General features: G+C 34.1%; 1 protein-coding gene across 1 annotated transcript in view; it reads right to left on the minus strand.

Annotated features, from left to right (window-relative positions):
• Window positions 1-22,970, minus strand: part of LOC109099544 (inositol polyphosphate-5-phosphatase A-like) — a 223,909-nt gene that overhangs the window by 13,221 nt on the left and 187,718 nt on the right. Inside the window, exons 10-12 of the mRNA XM_042737622.1 lie at window positions 14,531-14,564; window positions 12,950-13,080; window positions 3,406-3,479 (exon numbers count right to left, since the gene is read on the minus strand). Of these exons, the coding sequence (XP_042593556.1) occupies window positions 3,406-3,479; window positions 12,950-13,080; window positions 14,531-14,564 (239 nt within the window). The remainder of the gene's footprint in view (window positions 1-3,405; window positions 3,480-12,949; window positions 13,081-14,530; window positions 14,565-22,970) is intronic.

Below are 22,970 nucleotides of genomic sequence, written 5' to 3' on the forward strand. Positions count from 1 at the left end.
TTTTCAGCCATTCATAAATTAGTGGATAAAAAAAGATTATATAGCCTAACATCTTTTATAATCTTTCATTACAATTTTAAGAAAACACTTTTTTTTTTAATATCAGATTATCCAGCTGAAGATTACATAATATTTCCAGTTTTCCATTGAAGATATTTCCATCCCATTATTTCAGACACAAAACAGCAGCTATTTTGTGTATTTTTCCAAATTAGTTCCAAAAATGATTGCTTTCAATACCAAAAAAAAAAAAAAAAAAAATTAAGATTTATTTATTTTTTATGTTTCTTGGTTGCATTGGCATTTCAGGTAAAATATATTGAATTAAAAAGTTGTAATTTTCAAAATACTGTGCATATATATATATATATATATATATATATATATATATATATATATATATATATATAGTATATATATATATATATAATTTTTTTTTTTTTTTTATAAAGTTTTGGGAAAGCATGATTTCGCTCCTGGTTTTGCTGGTTTGTGTGACTGCAGTAGCATTGGTGTGTGTGTGTGTGTGTGTGTGTGTGTGTCTGATTCGTCGGCGGCGCGGCTCCAGCTTCAGCGTTGGCAGGAGCCGCTCAAATTCCACACGTCTCTGTGTGAGCGCCGCGTGTGTGAAGGGTCGCGCTCAAACACACCATACACTGGCCCTTCATGAGCGTTTACAACACTCACAAACACACCGAGCGTCAGCGCCTGCAGGATTAAACACGTGTCCATCCGCTGCAGACCAGCTACAGATCACACAAACCTAAAACATTCAGCTCAAAATCAGCTTTAAAACTACTCAAAATCACTGACTTAAATTAATGCTTCTCCAGTGCTGCGTTTTAGTGTCTATGTCATGAAAAAATATTGTAGAAGAAAATTAAACAGGTAAACGTGGACACTAGCACTGGATTAACAATCTTGATCTCTTGTTTTTAATCAAACTGTATGTTGATAAACCAAGATGTAAAAAAATATGCATTGCATTGTTACTCTCAATATGAAATAAATGAATGTTCACTACATTCATATTCATTATACGCTTCTTATTTCTTAAATACTTCCGTATTTAATGTGTAAAAAAAAAAGTGAATTTTTTTTAGAAACATTTATATCATAAAAACCTGAATTAAACTTAATGTTTATATACAACTCAGTGTTTATTTGGGTGTTGATTATAAAATTGCATTATTATAATTTAATTAAATCTATTTAAATTGTTATCGTTAATTATTCATAATTAAATAATGTATATTAAGTACATTTTAAATCATTACTATTATGAACTGATCTATTCTAGTTATAAATTAAATAAAATAAATTGAATGAAAAGATTTATATCATAAAAAAGTTTCTATAAAACTCAACTTAAATATTACAATTATTTAATATTAACTGATTAGATTATTTAATAATTAATCGGTATATATTAAAATATTTATTTATTTAGTTGATTATATATTATTATTATTATTTGATTGGTTAATCCATTATTAAATAAACTATGTTTGGATTTGGATTTCAGCTAATTGAAACCTTTAATTTCGGATTTGGTGTTTCAGGAATAAATGAATTTAGTTTAATGGAAGTGCCACAGCATTAGGCTTCCTGAAGACTCTCAGGGACTGAACTGATCAAATGCACAGCTTTAATTCAATGCAAGTCACTTGGGATAAAAGCATCTGTCAAGTGCATCAGTGTAAATGCATGGTGCACCACAGAGTAAGAGACCAGCTGATGTAAGGATGAAGCCATGGGTGTTTCTGAATGAGTTCTCCTGATGACTCGAGTGCGTCTCAGTCTCTACTCACTCATCTATAATGCGTCCTGAAACAGTGCGTTATTATTGTTTGATTCCAGCGTTTGATGATCTGCTCTGATTGAGTCGAGCATCATTAGCTCGTAAGATCCGCGCTCTGAAAGCCTCATTATAGATTCGTCTGTTTGAGGACGATCCACTATGGCTTTAGCATATTAAGGCAGCAGAGAAGGGTCAGACGCTCTCTGGAGGGTCAGAAACGCTCACAGAGAACGAGATGATCTTTAACACGCTTCAACAAAACACCTTTCTGCCAGCATTAGCACCACTCAGACCCACAGAAGGCTTCAGGATGGAATCTATTAATTATTACTAGTAAACTAATAATAATAATAATTACTATTAATAATGTATTATTGTTATTCATAAGAATTCCTTATTATTTGTATTATTAGTAGTAGCAGTATAATTATTATTAAACATTTTCTACATTATTATACAAAACTTTATAAATAAAAGACATGTATACATAAATATGAATCAATATAAATTAATATATTTATCAACTTTAAAAATATAAATGATTAAGAAATAATTGGTATTTAAAATGGTATTATTATTATTAATAATAATTGTATAAATTAATTATAAATTATCATCATTATTAATTATTTAAATCATTATGTTAAAAATGTGCATTATTATTAATAATTTTATAAGTTATTATCAATATTATTTAAATCATTGTTTTAAAATTGCATTATCATTATTACATTTATAAATTAATTAAATTAGTATCAGTATTAATAATTTAAATCATGTTTTAAATTGACATTATATTATTATTATTGTTAAAAATAATAAATTGTTGTTATTATTGTTATTATTATAATGCATTTTATAGTATATTATTGATAATATAAAATTCTTCAATTAATATATTTATCAACTTTATAAATATAAATAATTAAGCAATACTTGTTCTTTGAAATTCTATTATTATTATTACTATTATTCTAAACTTTAAATATTAAATAATATATTTACAAATTAAATAAACTTAAATGATAAATTACTATAAACATTACAATTTAACATACAAGTATTTTATAAATTAACAATCATTATCATTATTTTTATATTTAATAACAAAATTTTAGAATGTTTTAAATTTGTATTATTATTATTATTATTATTATTATTATTGTTGTTGCTGTTGTTGTAAACTTAAATCAGTAATCAATATTATAGTTATTAAACTTTGTAAAAAATACCTTAATTAACATTATTATATACATAAATGAATGTATACATTTAATAAATTAATAGATTTATCAACTGTATAAACTATCACTGTTATAATTAACTTTACACATTTAATAATATATTTCTAATTATTATTATATTCTCATAACTATGCTTTAACTTTAACAACTCACTGTGCACCATTTACACAAAAGCAAAAACTTTGAGAATCAGTGCACCACCAAAAATGAAAGTGCAATTTTAAGTTTGATCTTGAGAGTTTGGATTTGATGTTTAAGAACTTGATAGCTCTGCTCAGTGGTGCTCTCAGCTCTTTCAGAGCTCCATCAAGCTGCTGATCTGGAGATGTGAGGAGCCTGAAACACTGCAGGTGATCGTACCTCGGAGGAAACGAGATGTCCAGCTCGTGCAGACGCTCCTTAAACACAGACAGCTCTCTGTCGAACTCTAAGAGCTGCAGACAAACACAGAAACAGAGAGAGTCAGGGCAGGAGGAATACATAAACAATGAGCTCATTAACATAAGACCGCCCTCCTGCCATCCACACACACACACACACACACTTCCTGCCCTGAAGAACACACACATTTAAACTCACACACACACACACACACACACAGACACGCAAGCACTCACGCACACACACACTCACGCATACACACACACACACACACACACAGACACACACAAACAGACACATGCAAGCACTCACGCACACACACATACACTCATATACACACACACACACACACACACACACACACACAGTAACATGCAAGCACTCACACACACACACTCATACACACACACACACACACACACACACACACTCACACACACACACACACACACACACACACTTGCATTGCCATTTGCACAGAGAAATATTAAATGAGGGCAGAAAGCAGCAGCATCTGATCTCAGTAAGAAAACTCTGTTGTGATGTGAAGCTGAAGCAGATGAAGCTGTTTGCCTGTGTGTGTGTGTGTGTGTGTGTGTGTGTGTGTGTGTGTGTGTGTGTGTGTGTGTGTGTGTGTGTTTCACACACACGTATGTCAGTTTCCGTGTGGTGCGGCGTGTGTGTTCATCAATCATTTCCCAGCTGTCCTCTCTGTCTGAGACTCCACAGTCATTAATCAAACGCTGCAGAATAATTAGCCTGTGTGTGTACACATTAATTATGAGAAGATAATCAACAGGTGTACATGACACCTTCATCACTGTGTGCATGCGTGCGTGTGTGTGTGTGTGTGTGTGTGTGTGTGTGTGACAGACAGCTACCAGCTCTGACTAATTACTAATCACACACAAACACAGACACAAACACTCAGAGTTTATTAGTGCTCCATTAACACTTTTCAATAAATTAGGACTGATATTCAGTGTGTGTTGTGTATGAAACTGCCACCAGAACAAATTTAATGTGTCAACACCTCCTCAAAGATACTGTATAACATGATTCATAAACACAGTGACTGTGGTTTTCTTTTGAGTTACTCAGTAGTTATTATGACTCGCTTTAACAGTCCTTGACATGTGCTTATTTAGATAAACCTGTGTGTGTGTGTGTGTGTGTGTGTCTGTGCGTGTGTGTGTGTGTGTGTGTCTGTGCGTGTGTGTGTGTGTGTGTGTGATTATTTGAGCGGCAGTGAAGTGTTCAGCAGCATCTGTGGTTCAGGAGGGCAAATGAACAACATTCATCACTTTACACACACACACACACACACACACACACACACACACACACACACACACACACACACACACACACACACACACACACACACACACACTTCCAGTGACGCAAATAACACACAAACACACAGATATTTCACAACAACACTGACACTCATGCATTTACAACAGCCACAGGATATAGCAGGGTATATTTATCATGCATTCAATATATATATATATATACGTACATATTTGGTTCAATGCGAATATGCATATTGTTACACCCCATATATATATATATATAATGTACTGTATGTAAATTTACTACAGTATGTCAGAAACAAACAAATAAACATTTTCCTGCTAAATTGTCTTTACTGTAATGAGTTTATACATTTTTATTAGCTTTCTAATAAACGTGCCATTATATAATGGAAACTTGCTTTTGCTCCTCTGTTGTAAATTACTTTGCAGCTGTTAAATGCATAAATGAGAATGAAAACATATTTTATGTAAGGGATAATATATGACGTGGAGGCCAAGAAGCATTTTCAAGGTAAAGCTGTTAATAATGTTTCGCAGCAAAATATTTGACCGGAAGGGTAAAAATAACTTTATTATTTATTTTCGGTTATTTTCGTCAGTTACAGTTCGTAAGCTCTAGCATTCTGCCCACTTCAAACCAGACACACAGATTAAATACTGCGGTGAGATCACATTTATTTGAATTAATTACGGATCAATCAAAAAATAAATTTTCATTGATTCGTTGATTGATTCGTTCAAAAACGTGGATTCATTCAGTATCAACAAACCGCTGTGTTGCTGGTTCTGTTGTGGCTTTGACTGAAACTTCGTCAGCGAACTTGAGCAAAAACAGTCAGTACTGTATTACAGTTTGTGAACTTTGTGTCTGCTTCACTCACAATGAAGAACTTCCACGTGGATGTGAGTGTAACGCACCGGCTGTGAGATGAGGTGTGTTTGATTTGAAGCAGCAGCATGCAGACTGATCGTTTTATGACATCACAGTACCGTGATGCTTCGATGCCATGCAGCGATCGGTCTGCGTGCCAGCCAATCAGAATCCAGTATTCAGACTAGGGATGCACGATATTGGATTTTTGCCGATATCCGATATGCTCAAAATGTTCAACTCATTTTGGCCGATAGCCGATACCGATTTATAATTATTTTTCATTTTGGTTAGTTTTAACTTATTTGTTAGAATTAAATAAACAATAATAAAGTTATTTTATAATGACAGTACATTGAAGATTTGAAAATAACTATAAATAAACTATATATTAATCACTGCATTTTTCCCCACAGAAAGACGCAGTGGTAACCTTAACATTTTATTTTATGATTTAACATTTGTAAATGGTCTAAAGCAAAAGAGTTGTAAAAAAATCTTTTAGAGCTCATAATTAGTTAAAAAAAAAACACATTACACATTAATGAATAAATCAGTATATATAAAATTATTTAAGTGTCATGTTTGTGATTTTTGTTTTGTTTTGTTCATGTAAGCTTCTGACCTTTAAATCAAAACATACTCATGATTTTATGGCATCAATTACAGCTTTATTTAATCAGTAACACTGTCTAAATATTATTTGTGTACTTTGCTTTCCTTTTATTTAAAGTAGGCCAACAGCAACCCCTGTGGAATTAAAACTCCTCACCGAACGGACACTAGGACCCTATATATATATACCATGGTCTGTCTGAATTAGGGATGCACGATATTATCGGACCAATATCAGAATCGGCAGATAATGGCTTTAAATGTAAATATCGGCATCGGCCTGATATGAAAAATTTGATGCCGATATTTACATTTAAAGCCATTATCTGCCGATTCCGATATTGGTCCGATAATATCGTGCATCCCTAATTCAGACAGACCATGGTGTGTGTGTGTGTGTGTGTGTATATATATATATAGTGCTGGGTAGTAATTGATTACATGGTCACAAGTAATTAGGGATGGGTGATATCGTTTGCAATATACCGGTAAAAATTCTCTCCATGATAAGAATTAGTCTTCCTGCGATAATGAAGATAAAGTCTAGTTGTTGACGTATTTCTTTGTGCAACCGTGCAGAGCGACATAGTGAACGTGAAATTGAGGAGGAGTTTATCACTAAATGAGGAGCTCTTTCTACAATCTGGATCTGTTTGGTCAGGACTGTACAGTGCACATAAATCGCTCTGAATAAATATACTACAGTAGCATGTGTCCGATACAGTTTGCATGTGTAAGAGTCTGTTTACAAACCTGCTGTCCAGCAAAGATATCATTTATTGACATGCTATTTCTCCAACTAACTTAACTTAATAACATAGTCAAGTGTTTGAAGTAACTTCTTTCTGTGATCAGACGTGGTTTCATATTACAGAACGATACCATTATATACAGTGATAAAGGCTATTGATTACCATTGCATTATAAATATATATTTTAATGCATTCCTTATAAAAAATACCTAAGATTGCTTGAAGAACACAGATAAACCATATATTTTGTGCAATCTTATGTTTTTTGTCTTCAAATTTCTCTATCTGCGTGTTATTCACCGATACTGAATGCCTTTGTTCATATTAGTTATTTCATGGAGCGTCGTCAGTGCTATTACTTCTGCGATGCATGTGTGGAGTTTCTACACGAGAGCGCCCTCTGGCTTCCAGTATAAATTAAACAGTCATTACATTACATGTGTACTCAGTAATGCTCACAACACACTATTTTGGGAAAAAAATAAGAAAGATAATACTTTTCTCTAAAGAAACAGGATTCCCTGAATTATCGTCACTGTTATCGTTATAGAAAAATATATAGCAAAAATATGGTAATGTATTTTTTTCACCCATCCCTACAAGTAATCCAGATGTAGTCAGAATACGTTACCTAAAATTAGTAATCTGAATTACATTACTGAATTTTAAACATGTAATTTGTAATCTTATATAGATAATCTACCCATCTCTCTCGCTATATATATATATATATATATATATATATATATATATATATATATATATATATATATATATATATATATATATATGTATTTGCTGAAATGTAAAATCTACCGCTGTTCACAGTGAAAAGGGAAAGTCAAAGTACAGCTATGACACACGTGTGTGTTTATGTGTGTGTGTGTGTGTGTGTGTGAATGCTGAGTAATTCATTTAGCAGCTAGAGACCCGCGGGCTGAAATTTCACACTACATTTCATGCGGGTCAATTTATCCGAGTGATTTGCTGCTCTGGTGGGTCAGCAGTAAAACCCGCCTCGTCCCGCTCGTGATCCGTCAGCGCCGGTGACCTTGTGAAGCAGACGAAAATAAATAAATACAAACAAACTCCTCCAAAACACCACCTCAGCCCAATAAACGCAGACAGTCCTTAATCACAGCGCCGCGTGCGGTTTGGGCCGATCGGCGTCTCCTGCCGTAATCGTGCATTGATTTATGTTCGGTCAAATAAGAGCTCTGACAACAGCTGATGCCTTTAAAGGCCATCGATAAGAGCCGGGTGAGAGGTGCTTTCATTTGAGTTTTAATCCACACACTTTATTTCATGGCAGCAGCCATATTTTCACACTATTTATGACAAATGCATTATTTGGAGTGCAGCATTCATCTCTCACTAACACATCATCAATGCTCAAAAACTAAAGCCAATCAAACATTACAGCCTCGACACGAGCAGCTTCACTCAGAACAAATATTGCAATAAACTGGTTTTTCATTCTTTGTAATTTTGGTGTTCAAATGTCTGAAACTTGTAACTGATGAATAGAGGAACAGATTGTGCATCTGTCTTTATATCTTTCTTTACTATTTTTTTCTCTTAAGTTTTAGGTGTTTTATATTTAAGAATTGCAACTATAGTCAATTGACTATAAACTGCTCTGACCAACGATGCACTGAAATATAAAACCCAGATGAAATGAGAGATAAATATTTTATGCTATGCTCAATAATCAATATTATACTGTTTTTAAAAGGAAAGACAAAACGGCATTAAAACATTGTAACTCTAATCTGATCAATTTGACTGAATATTAATGGTCTTTCATTTAAAGACAATTGATATTCAGTAAAATGTATTGATTTAGCAGTTCTTGAAAAAGCATAATTATACAATAATTGAACTACACTGAAAAAAAAAATTTCAGTAAACAATCAATTGCTGTATAGCAAACAAACCAAACAAATTAAAAACAAATAACAAAAAAAAAAAAAATGTGCAGTAGAAACACTGCAATTGCATTTTCTGATAAAACTCACTCCAATAATCTTTCTTTTATTTACAACATCAACAAATATTTTTCAGTCGATATAATCTTCAGTAAAGCTGCTTTATAGTTCAATCATAACTGAAATGACTGATACTTGTATAGAACTTTGCGTCTTTGATGCTTGTTTTTCTGTTTCTGTTGTGAATGAATCTGCATTATGTGAAGCACTATATCAATAAACCTGACTTTACAGACCTCAAACTATAATAATGTACAGAAAACACAGATCTGTTTCCAATATCAGACTGATAACAGCGTGATGTGAGCGGATTCTCATGCACGCGGTGTTTCCTCGAGTCTGCTTTGATCAGCGATGCCTCGGCGGGAACGACAGCTGAAATATGGCGCGTGTCGGATGAGAGCCTTGCGTTATTTATTTATTTATTGGGACTCTTAAAAACTGCGGTTTGAGCGATGTAGCACGTGTACGCGGCCCGCATGACGAGCGCAGACGGAGAAGTTCATCACTCGCTCCAGATTCCACTCGGATCCACCTGATAAAGTTTCAATAAAGAGACACTGAAGCAAAATCAATGAGAGTTAGTGGGATGGAGGCGTCTCACACACACACACACGGGCCCTGCGGAAAATTTAATCTTCCCAAATCCTCATCAGAGCGCTCCATCCTCACCGCCTGACAGCCGCCTGGATAATTAATTATACAATTTCGATGGCTATATCGACTAAACAAACCTATTAATCATGGCAAAAGTCAGTCCCAATAGGCATGGACATATTCAATCATGTCCTGACCAATGATTACTCCTTTCAAAATACAATAATTATTTTCGAGAGCTGCCTCGAATTAAATTTCTGTCAAGCCGGTACAACTCTAGTCGTTGATGAAGGATGCTGGGAGTCGAGGCGCAGGAGGGACATTCGTCGTTCTGGAGGCAGTTTGTTTTCCAGGGATCATGAGACGGTGTGTTTAAGCAGAGCATGACCATCAGATTATCTCTCATGTGCCATCAGGACATCCATCACACACACACACACACACACACACACACACACACAGACCCACTAACGATTTCAGCTCCTTTATGCTCCTGTTAATGATTCTCTTGGTAATTTTGAGAAAGAATAAACAGACAGACGTTGGAAAACAATCCTCACTCCTCTCATACTGTCAGATAATGAGCTTATTTCACATTTGAAAAACAAACATTAACTGAAATAACAAAAAATAAAACATTTATTTCAGCTATATATTTCAACTTCTCGTTTTCATTTAGTTTAACCGAAATTAACTCAAATAATTGGAATTAACATACACCAGCTGCACATTCAGACTGTTTAAATGGGAGAAACAAGGAATCATTAACTGTTGAAGTGATTTGTGTTTCGCATGCAAGACTGAAAGAAACTTTTAGTAATTCTGACATGACGTTAACGCACTTTGAGAGGCCGTTCATATAGTTATTTTCTTTTTAAATCCAATAAAAGCTAGACATAGGTCTGTGGATGTAGAAAAACACAAGGTCTTGAGAAGCATTTAAAAAAAAAGTAGCTTATTTTAACCTGAGTGCAACGTTTGTAACGCACATGATGCTGCAAAATGATTGATGCGTCTGGCTAGTGCATGTCTGCATTACTCAAGAAACCAAGTTATGAAGTTGTTGCATTAGTACTGTGAATACACTGAAAAAATGCTATACGTTTTTTTTAAGGTAAGTGGTTGCAAACTATTTATTTTAGCTTAAAAAAATAGGGATGCATGATATATCAGCCACCATATCGGTATCGGCCCGATAAATGCAATTTTTTTCTGTTATCGTATCGGCCTGATAAATGATTTTTTTCCTTCTGTTATCGGTATCGGCCTGATAAATGATTTTTTCCCCCTTCTGTTATCGGTATCGGCCCGATAAATGATTTTTTTTCCCTTCTGTTATCGGTATCGGCCGATAAATGCAATTTTTTTTCTTTTATCGGTATCGGCCCGATAAATGATTTTTTTTCCTTCTGTTATCGGTATCGGCTCAATAAATTATTTTATTTTTTCTGTTATTGGTATCTGCCCGATAAATGCAATTTTTTTTCTGTTATCGGTATCGGCCCGATAAATGATTTTTTTTTCTGTTATCGTATCGGCCCGATAAATGATTTTTTTCCCTTCTGTTATCGGTATCGGCTCGATAAATTATTTATTTTATTTTTTCTTTTATCGGTATCTGCCCAATAAATGCAATTTTTTTCTGTTATCGTATCGGCCCGATAAATGATTTTTTTTCCTTCTGTTATCTGTATCGGCTCGATAAATTATTTATTTTATTTTTTCTTTTATCGGTATCTGCCCGATAATTGAATTTTTTTTCTGTTATCATCATCCCAACAAATAAAATCAATTTTCTTCTATCATCATCATCCCCACAATAAAATATTTTTTCTGCCATCCTTATATCGGTACCCGCTCGATAAATTATTTATTTTATTTTTTCTGTTATCGGTATCTGCCCGATAAATGCAATTTTTTTCTGTTATCGTATCGGCCCGATAAATGATTTTTTTTCCTTCTGTTATCGGTATCGGCTCGATAAATTATTTATTTTATTTTTTCTGTTATTGGTATCTGCCCGATAAATGCAATTTTTTTCTGTTATCTGTATCGGCCTGATAAGAAAATTTGGCCGATATCTTAAATGATGCATTATTTCCTTCAAATGCACGCTGTTCACCATGATGGTTTTGAAATGCCTGAAATATGATTGCAATTACTTCGAAAAGAACACTACACTTAAGTGCAACATGTGCAGGGCAAGTCTGTCATAAAGGCTACATAAAATTCTAATGAGAACATTAATGTAAATAATGCTGTTGAATCTTTGTGTGCCCGTGTTTTGTGCGCCGTTGAGCACATCCACAACGGAGCTACCTCCATGACAGTTAATTTCGCTTGTGCATTTGCAGGCATTTGTGCAGTTGTATATTGTAATATTGTGTTTATTTGATGTATATCTGATTTATCTCATAGAGAACGTGTTTGGTTAAGCGTTAAGTGCTTCAGTTAACCAGTGATCATCTTTAGCTCAGCGCACGCAGCTCAAACAGCAGTGCACAACATTAATAACTATGATTGGGAATGTCGTGTATATAACATTCAAATGAGAACGTTATTCTAATAAAACGTTGTGAATTCTTTGGGTTTAGTTGCCATGTTTTAGCACGTTTGGTTTGGGAAGAGCACGTCTACAACAGAATAGTCACACATTCTGACTATAGCATGCAATAACTGCGTCATTTTGTACATATAGGCTATAAGTTGTAATATTATGTTGTATTAATATCTGATTAATCTCAGGATGCATTTCCTTGAGTTAAATAAGCTGCCAGTAAAGCACCTCAGTAATAGTAAATAGTAAAATCATTTAATTATTGTCCCTGCAGAGGCTATTCCATTTTATTGATCCATGGCGCATGCGTTTTGATTCTTTATATGTGATGTCCAGTGACTTGTTTTCATTATTTATGCATTATTGTATTTACTTGTAAGACTTTTTGTAATTTGACGAAATTTGGTAATGGGAGAGTAAAATTGTTTTTAAAATGTACATTGTTTAAAGTGTTTGGGATGTGGCTTTTAATGATGTGACTTTTTTGTAATTATTTTATCTGTTAACATTATTTTATTTATTTATTTCCAAATAACTGTACTAAACTGAAATGCTGCATGGAAATGGAATGTGATCTATTATTTGTATGTTGTGAATGTGTCTCTTCATAAGCACTGATAGCAGGATTCAGATCTGACCCCTCTATCATACCCTGCCCTAACATCTGTATCCACAATGACATCCAGTGTGCAGCTAATCGTCTTAATTCATAAAGTTCATCACGCTCCGCAGCTGCTCTCCATCAAAGCGTCTCATTCAGGAAGACAGAAGTCAAACATTCACACGGTTATGAGGCATTTAAACAGGAACGAGTCTCTTACCTGCGTCCCATTGTTTTCCCGGAAAACATCCTGGTTAATGTAGTTAAATAACTTCTTTTCCAGCTGGAGGACAACCTGTGAGAGGACAGAGAACAAACACAGATCTTCATTAGCTTCAGTGAACAACCTTTAACAGCAGAAACCAATGAGACCTAATTTTATAAATAAAGTGTACAACATTGTCTCTGGTTCAAAATTGTGGGTCAATAAAATTACTTTTTTAAAGAAATGATTGCTTTTATTCATCAAGGATGTGTTAAATTGATCAAAAGTGTCAGTAAAGATATTTATAATGTTACAAAAGATCTCTGTTTTAAATAAATGCTGTTCTTTTGAATTTACTATTCATCTGTGAATCCTGAAAAATAAAATGTATCACAGTTTATTTATCAAGTAATGATGCTGAAAATTCAGCTTTGATCACAGAAATAAATTACAGTTTAACAGATATTCACATAGAAAACTGCTGTGTTACACTGAAATAATATTTCACAGTTTACTGTGTTTTTGATCAAAGAAATGCAGCCTTGGTGAGCAGGAGAGACTTTTTTCCATTAAAAAAATAAATAAAAATCCTATTGACCCCAAACTTTTGAATGGTAGTGTATAATAAAAACCTTTATGTTTAACAGATCTACACCAAATTATGGTGTGATTATGGAGGAGCTTGTAGTAGATTAAAGATCTGATGAGTGAGGAAAAAGTGAACCCTTGTAAATCACACCAACATTCACACATAGACAGATCACACAATGTCATCAGCAAAAAGTCAAGGTCAAGTTAAAAGTTTTTGAACAGTAAGATTTTTAATGTTTTTTAAAGAAGTCTCTTCTGCTCAGCAAGCCTGCGTTTATTTAATCCAAAACACAGCAAAATCAGTAAAAATTTGAAATATTTATACTATTTAAAGCAGCTGTTTTCTGTGTGAATCTCTGTTAAAGTGTAATTTATTCCTGTGATCCAAGATGAATTTTCAGCATTCAGTCTTCAGTGTCACGTGATCCTTCAGAAATCATTCTAATATTTGGATCAAATAAATACAGATTTGGTGAGCAGAAGAGACTTCTTTAAAAAACATTAAAAATATTACTGTTCAAAAACTTTTGACTGGTAAGTGTATTTATATATGTGTGTGTGTGTGTGTCTGTGTGTGTGTGTGTGTGTGTGTGTGTGTGTGTGTGTGTGTGTGTGTGTGTGCGTGTATCTGTGAATGTTGTGTGTGTGTGTGTGTGTGTGTGTGTATGTGTGTCTGTGTGTGTGCGTGTGTGTGTGTCTGTGTGTGTGAGTGTGTTATGACTGTGTGTGTGTGTGTGTGTGTGTGTATATGATATGTATGTGTGTGTGTGTGTGTGTGTGTGTGTGTGTGTGTGTTGTGTGTGTGTGTGTTGTGTGTGTGTGTGCGTGTGTGTGTGTGTGGTGTGGTGTGTGTGTGTGTGTGTGTGTGTGGGTGTGTGTGTGTGTGTGTGCGTGTGTGTGTGTGTGTGTGTGTGTGTGTGTCTGTGTGTCTGTGTGTGTGTGTGTGTGTGTGGTGTGTGTGGTATGTGTGTGTGTGTGTGTGTGTGTGTGTGTGGTATGTCTGTGTGTGTACTTCATTGGTGTCGGTGGATCTCACCGTCTACATCTGGCCGTCGAGCACAGACTCTTGAAGGAGGAAGAAGAAGAAGAGGACGACACTCGCTGTATCACATCAGAGCAGCACAACACAGGAGCATCTTCTCTCTTTCTTTCCTCCGCAATGCATCGAGCTTAAAGACTGTGTGGCTCCGTGAAAAAGTCCCGTTTGTCGACTCTTTTAACAATCGGTTAAACATTCGGGCCATCTGTGTTTGAGGACCGCTGAATGAGGTAATCCGGTTCCCGGCCCGAGAAGCCATTGAAATTCAAAGCACAGATTAGCTAATCAGGTCCAAGCCAATAAAACCCGGCAGGAGAACAAACAGCTTCGGCTTAAGCTGCTCTCTAAAGAGCCAACAAATCGCTCCATCTTTCAGTCATTTGCAGCGGAGCACTAATGCGCTTTGCTCTCATTAAGGTTTTTGGGCCAGCGAGATGCACTAATTGAGCCAGGAAGAATTGCTCTCATTAAGCTGATTTTGTAATGAATAGCTCTGGAAAAACAGCTCAAAAGGGCCAGAGACAGTGAGAGCGGCCGTCAGGAGTCACACCATTTATTCACTTCTGATTTTTCTCAAGAAGAAAGAAAAACTCAAACACTGCTGCTGAGATTGAAAGCCGATCAAGCAGAAACTGATGCGGGAAAAGCATCTTACTGCAGAGTTCAGAAAACATTCATATTCAGATGGATTTGAGAAACCACGAGGCTTCAGATGATATAAAATCAGCTGGTCATTTTGTGATACTGACCCTCTGAATGCACATGATTTTTATACGACTACTTAAATAAAAACGGAATATTCTATGAGCAAAAAGAGGAAATTAATGAGTCAATGATCAATTATACAGTTTAAAGTCATTAGATAATACTAAAGCACAGAATGATATTACTGACCAATCAGGAATAACACAGAAATGGGAAATAAATTAATTTATGAATAGGGTTATGTTTACATTTTAATTTCAACTGTCCATTAAAAAAAAAAAAGTTTTTTAAATATTTTATTTTATATGAATTTATTAATTTATGATTATTGCTTGAATAAATAAATAAAAAAATATCTAAAAATTATTCTTTGAATTTCAAATGCCAATTTTAAAGTTATTTTATATATATATAATAATTATATATTTTTTAGATTTATAGATTAGATTGTCAAATATAAAAAATATAAATAAATAATAATTAATTTCAACTGTCCATTAAAAAAAAGTTATTCATTTTTAAATATTTTATTTTATATGAATTTATTTATGATTATTGCTTAAATAAATAAATAAATATCTAAACATTATTCTTTGAATTTCAAATGCCAATTTCAAAGTTATTTTATATGTATATAATTATATATTTTTCATTCTTTTATTTATATTTCAAATAGATATGTAGATGAGATTGTCAAATATAAAAAATATAAATATGTATACATTATATGTAAAATATATAATTTATCATATATTTTATATATATATATATTTAATTGTATAAAATAAGTTATAAATGTATAAATACAAAAATACTATACACACAAAATATATACAGACATTTGTATTCATATCTCTGTCTACTCTTACATAATGTACTGTGGTGATACTACGGTACAGTGCTGGTAAAGTACTTCTATACTCTGGTACTGATTGATTACCTTACTCAGGTATTTACAACCTCAAACTGTCCACAAAACATGGAAGTACCGCGGTGAAAGCTTCTACCGCGGTATAATTCAGGGTTTGTTTTGTACTATTAAAGCAGGTAAGTAAACATGAACTCCAAACATGTCAGTGCTTCACAACAGGAAAGCCAAAAAATAAAAACTTGTGTGTTTTCCATCACATCAGGCTACAGTAAATCAATCACACAGAGTCAGAGACGGACTGATTTGATCATGTGTTTCAACTGAGCAGTGAGTGATCAGATTTCACCTCATCATGTGTGTCCCTGCTGCAGCTTATTTAAAAACATATCATTAATTAAAGGCCCGTGATCTTGATTACGACACCAGGTTCAATCAACACAACTCACGCTGACCTGAGCACAGGCCTGTGATTGGACGCCGCAGGTCATGTGAAGTTCAGAAGCACCAGCTCCCTGACCTCGTCTCAAAAATCACATTAACATGCATTTCATACTCCGGGAGGAGATGAATAAACACTGAGAGGCGGATCAGTGCAGGAATGAAGACATTCAGAGGAAACATCTATAAAAGATTGAAAGGAAAAAAATATATATAATTGAAAAAAATCATATATATATTGAAGAGTTTGGTTCCAAATGTGAAAAACGGCATTTAAAAAATATATTATTTAAAAATAATTCCCGCCAAAAAAATCAGTATCATATCTGGTGGTGTTATTATTGAAAAAATAAATAAAAAAATTTTTAAATTTTACGCAAAGTGCTAAAGCTGCCGTGTTATTCCTGTCCTTTTTTCTCTTAATCCGCATCCAAAATATAAGTTGTGTGTTTATATATTTTACATGTTTACTGTTTTAAAATATACTGTACCTAATATATTATGTGTGTGCGTGAATATGATATATTTTTTGCAATTTATATTAAATAAATAAGCTTAATAACATAAATACCACAAAAACATATACAGCAAAAATTTATATTACATTTTTCATGTGTGTATAAAACTATATAATATTATAAAAAAATATAATATGTAAAATATAAAATAAATATATTTTCAACAAACATAACTGTGATAATATTAATAAAAAATAATTTAATATCAATAATATTTATGTTTATTCTTTGTTGTTTGTAATATGAAATATATATATATAAGATGCAGTATATAATATTTAAGGTATGTTAACAAATTAAATATTATATATAAATGTTTATATTACATAAAAACTAAAATACAGTTATTTATATTAATATAAAATCTAAAAACAATAAAAATAATTCTATGATAATTACACAGTTTTATAAAACAAACAAACATCCAGGTGTGTCATTTCTAGGGACTTTCAGCTTAACTTCCAGGCAGTGAATGTCACACAGTCAGAAAAATGTGGCACAAAAGTTACTACATCCTACAACAAGCCCCGTGTGTTCAGGCCAATCCCATGATGCTCTGCTGGAGGCGATTAATCCGGAGCGCAGTAAAGTGAGTCCTGTGCTCAGGGTTCAGGAGACGTGCTTTAAACCGTGTTGATGAAGCCTTGAGCCCACAGCACTAAAACTTTCCCTGATCACTCAATCCTGACACTATTGATTTCTATCCCATAATTCTACAGAGCTGCCATCACAGCCCAGAAAAAAATCAACAACAGAACACAGATCTAGAAAAAAACAGAAAAAAAGAGACACACTGCGCTGAAAAAAATCCAGTGAAAATGCAAAAAAAGGCCACATTTACAGATTAAGATTAAAGTCTTTATTCTAATATTGACCAGAACATCTCCAGCATTTCCAGAAGAAAATGAGAAATGGAGATTAGCACAAGCAAACTAGGATAAATTATAGGATAAATTATAGCGCGCAGTGCTGAAACCCTACTGAAATTGTTAAGATTTAAAAAAAAATTTTTTGTATTATTATTCTTCCGCCCTAAAACTGATCGTGCAGACCAAACCGTAAGGCCTAGAGACGTGAAACTTGGCCAGATCGTAGAGCTCAATTTGGGGAGAGGTTGACAAAGTCTCGTCGCAATCGGCCGAAGGGGGGCGCTACAGTGCAAAAAGCTAAAATTTTAGACATTTTTGGCCGTTGCTCGTAAACCGTTTAACGTAGACTCTAGCGTAGACCGCTAAACTTTACATCGTTGCTCTACAACGCACGTTTCCGCAAAAAAAAAAAATTCGTAATTACTAGTCCTAGATTTTTAACCCGATTGGAACCAAACCACTGTAAAAATATTATCTGGACACTGAACGAAACCTACAACTATTAACAAGTCCTAAACCCTAAACCAGAATGGAACCAAACCACTGTAAAAATATTATCTGGACACTGAATATAAATAATTATCAAAAAAAGTTATTTCTATTTCTATTACACGCATAAAACCTCAATCTTAAAAAGCGTCTATGCTAACGTTAGCCAAATGTTAATTGAGGCATAACTCTTGAACGGAATGAGATATCTTCACCAAACTCGGTACACGTGTATGAGCTCAATCTTTGGTCAAACAAAAAAAAATTGCGTAGCTCTGCCACTTGGGGGCGCAATAAGACAAAAAACAAATTCAGTTATAACTAGGCAACCATTGGTACGATCGGCTTGAAAATTGGTATCCAGCATCTTGGTCCAAAGTGGCACAAGCATATACCAAAAAACATGCACACCACAAAAAAAACAAACCTAAACACCTATTTGACAAGGTTACCTTATTTGACAAGGCTAACGAAACTCATTGATCAATAATTATTAAAAAAATGTTGAATTTTGTCCTTTGGTTAGCAATAACGGTCATTTCAACGACTTTTGTGACCTTGTCGTAGGTTTTAAACTCAAAATTAATAAAATCAGTGCAGTACTATTCTCTAGTCTCTATAGGTCAAAAATTATCCAAAAAAATAAATAAAAAATTTTGAACATTTGCATTTGGACAGGTATATAATATATATACTATAATAAGTATAAAGGTTAAAAACACAGTCTTGTATGAGAAATTGCAATTATAACCACTAGATGGCAGCGGAAAACCACTAATGGGCTCATTAAATGCAGTGAAACAGTACTGTTCATAGGTTTAATGGATTCATGCTTACATGTTATAAAATCACTGTTCCCACATTTAAAATCACATTTAGTCACAGCTTACCATTCTGTTCATACAAACAAGAAGACTTGCATTAAGAACTGTCACCTATCATCTATACTGCAACAAAATGTGTGTGCTTGTATGTCTGTATATGTGTGTTTGGTTCTGCTTGTATGTGTGCATGCTTATTGAGTATTAATATAATAGTTTAACCATTTCTTTTTGTATCTATGTATCTGTGAGCCCATTCTCCATTTTGGATGTCTTTTACTGTCAACCATTCTAGGTTGGCCTAGAACCTAAAAACATACCTTCTTAAAGGCCTTAATGTGCTTAAACCCCGTAATTGCTGCTTGCAGCTATATTTTATATTACATTTATAATATTGTATATTGGTTCTAATATGTGTGTACACCAAAACATTGTTGAATTTTTTTACATTATGTGTGTGTATATATATATATATATATATATATATGAAGAGTTTGGTTCCAAAACATAATAAACGGCATAAAAAAAATAATAATAAAAAAATACTTTCCGCCAAAATCATTATTGTATCTGGTCGGTATTGAAAAGTCCATTTTTAATTTTACGCAAAACACAATATTCGCCGAGTTATTATATGTTATCATGTTTTCTCCCTTTTTTCCCAAACCGCGACAAACGCCAGACTCCTTTCTTTGCAGAATGCGATAAATCCACTCAACCAATCACAGCGCACAATTCCACGCACTGTAAACGGTAACAACCAATCACAGCGCACCATTCCACGCACTCTAGACAGTAATGTCGGCGCTCTGAATACTCTCTGCATCTTAGTTTTACTCCTCTACTTTGTATCTGTGATCATTAAACAAGGGCTGCATGATAAATCGCATGTGATTGTCATGCGCATCTCGTCAGTAAGCCAGTTCTGTGATAAATCTCCTTCGCGTGCTTTCAGATGGAGTGGCATTTAATACACAGAGCCGTACATCACTGACAAGTTATCACATTCATAATCACAGATGAGTCGCACTCAATTATGAACTCGATATTGCGTAGCTTGTCTAAGTGTTTTTATTAATGCCATTAATGTTTTTGTTAATACAGCGTATAGCACTAGTCAACTGATGAATGTAACATGGCAAAGATGAATGCACTTATGGTAGCTAGTTGAATAAGGGAAATATCATTTTGGAATTTCTGTGGTTTAATGTGATGTTGCTGTTTATGATGAAATTTTCTTTTATTGTTGTAATTAATTTATAGCATTAACCAGATGACCTGCTGAACTCATTTTGGGAGCGATGACTGATTGAATGTTTTTTTAGTCCAGTGCCTGTATATAATATTAGTACTGAGTTCAGAGTTCAGTAAGTTCAGAGTCTGTCATATGTGGATCAACTTACTATGTTGTGTTTCAATATGAAAAAATAACTTTTATATTGATTCAATGAAAAAAAAAACTGTCATGGATTTATTGCATTTTGGGGGAAAAAAAGAAAAAAAAAATAAAAAAAAACAAAAAAAAAAAAAAAAAAAATAAAATAAAAAAAAAAAAAAAAAAAAAAAAAAAAAAAAAAAAAAAAAAAAAAAAAAAAGTTATAAAAAAAGATACAATTTTATAATAAATCTTTGAAAATCTAAATCTGGATTTGAATTTTTAATGTTATTATAACCTAAAGATGCTATGTGAAAGTTTGAAACAGAAAATAGTGGTTTTCATCTTGCCACTGTCTTGGTAAAGAAAACACATTTTTACTCAGATTGATCAAAATGAATTTATTGCGTTTTGGAACCAAACTCTTCATATATATGTGTGTGTGTGTGTGCGTGTGTGTGTGTGTGTGTGTGTGTGTGTGTGTGTAATTTATATTAAATAAAATATAACATAATACACAAAATTACTAATATTTTAAACAGAATTACTAATAAAATTAAATGGCTAATTACTAATATTTATTTGTTTTGTATATTTATAATTTCCATATCATTTATTTTTATATGATTTTAATATACATTTTAGATACATTCTATATATCTATCTTTATTTTAATATGTATACATTTTAGTAGCTATATATAACTTGCATTAATTTTTATTTAATTATTTAAAAAAAAATATATATATATTTTTTTTTAATTATTCGTTTTAATTTTAGTTTCAGTTTTATTTATCTATAATAGCCCTGGTCATTGCTTTATAACTATTTGTGATATTTACAAGCAATCTCTGATTGAATATGGCTTCAAAGTAAAAAACTAAAAACAAAACAAAAACTATCCTGGAGATGTTCCGGTCTGAGCAGTAACGGAATCATCATATTAAATGCAGGTTTTTAAAATGGTGATGTCGTGCACATGCACATTACATGTTCAGTCAACAGGAATGCGTATGTGCACTCGTGTGTAGTACAACGCAGAGCTTTTAGTTGTCTGTACGTGAAAATGCAAAGGAAAAACAACATTTCTTTAGTACATCATTGTTGTATAAACCTTGGTTATCTTTCGTTTAAAAAAGTTCTGCTGACGGTACCCATTGACTTCCATAATATGGAAAAAATACTATAGAGGTCAATTGCTACCGTCAACTGTTTGGTTTCTTCAAAATATCTTCTTTTGTGTTCCACAACTTGAGGGAGAGTAAATGAAGACAGAATTTTAATTTTAGGGTGAACTGTCCCTTTAACACTGCCTTTTCCCATCATCCCCTTCACTAGATGATTTAAATTTAGAGAACACATAGCATTATAACACAACAACCCTTTTCCCATCAGCCCCTGCGGTGGAGCAACTCAATGTAGGGGGTCCGTGCGCTGAAAAGAGACAAGGGCAGATAAAGAGGTGTGGAAGAGAGAGGATAAAGCCGCCTATTTATCTTGGCCATCCCAACATCTGGGAAATCTCTCTAAAACAATGGGCAGCAGGGCCAAGGGCCTCCAATACCGCCGGGCCCCGTCCAAGCGCGTTTGTTCTCCGCCGCAGATAATGGACGGGCCACAAATCATTGTGGGATGCGAGAGAGGAGCTGTGTGTGTGTGTTCGCCCCTCTGGTATTTAACCACTCGAATGGGCCATTCTCTAGAGCCCCGCAGGACAAATTGGCCGTTCTGGAAGTCTTTGAGAGTCAGTGCAGCGCAAGGAGAATAGAATAGGCCTGAAACACAAGGAACAGCCCCATAAAAATTCATCACTTTGACCCCCATGACCTTCCAGCACTGGGGGCACAGACACACCCAGAGAGAGAGAGAGAGAGAGAGAGAGAGAGAGTGAGCAGGATCATCACACACACACACTGACCAACATATATACACACACACAGTGACCACCACACACGCACACACACACACACACACACACACACACACACACACACACACACACACACACACACCACACACACAGTGTGACCACCACACACACACACACACACACACACAACACACACAGTGACCCACCACACATACACACACACACACACACACACACAGTGACCACCACACATACACACACACACACACACACACACACACAGTGACCACCACACATACACACACACACACTGACCACCATACACACACACACTCACTCACACACACCACACTGACCACCATACCACCACTGACCACCATACACACACACACACACACACACACACACACAGACCACCATACACACACACACTCACTCACACACACAACA

This window comes from Cyprinus carpio, chromosome B13 (assembly GCF_018340385.1).
Source record: "Cyprinus carpio isolate SPL01 chromosome B13, ASM1834038v1, whole genome shotgun sequence".
Classification (NCBI taxonomy): domain Eukaryota; kingdom Metazoa; phylum Chordata; class Actinopteri; order Cypriniformes; family Cyprinidae; genus Cyprinus; species Cyprinus carpio.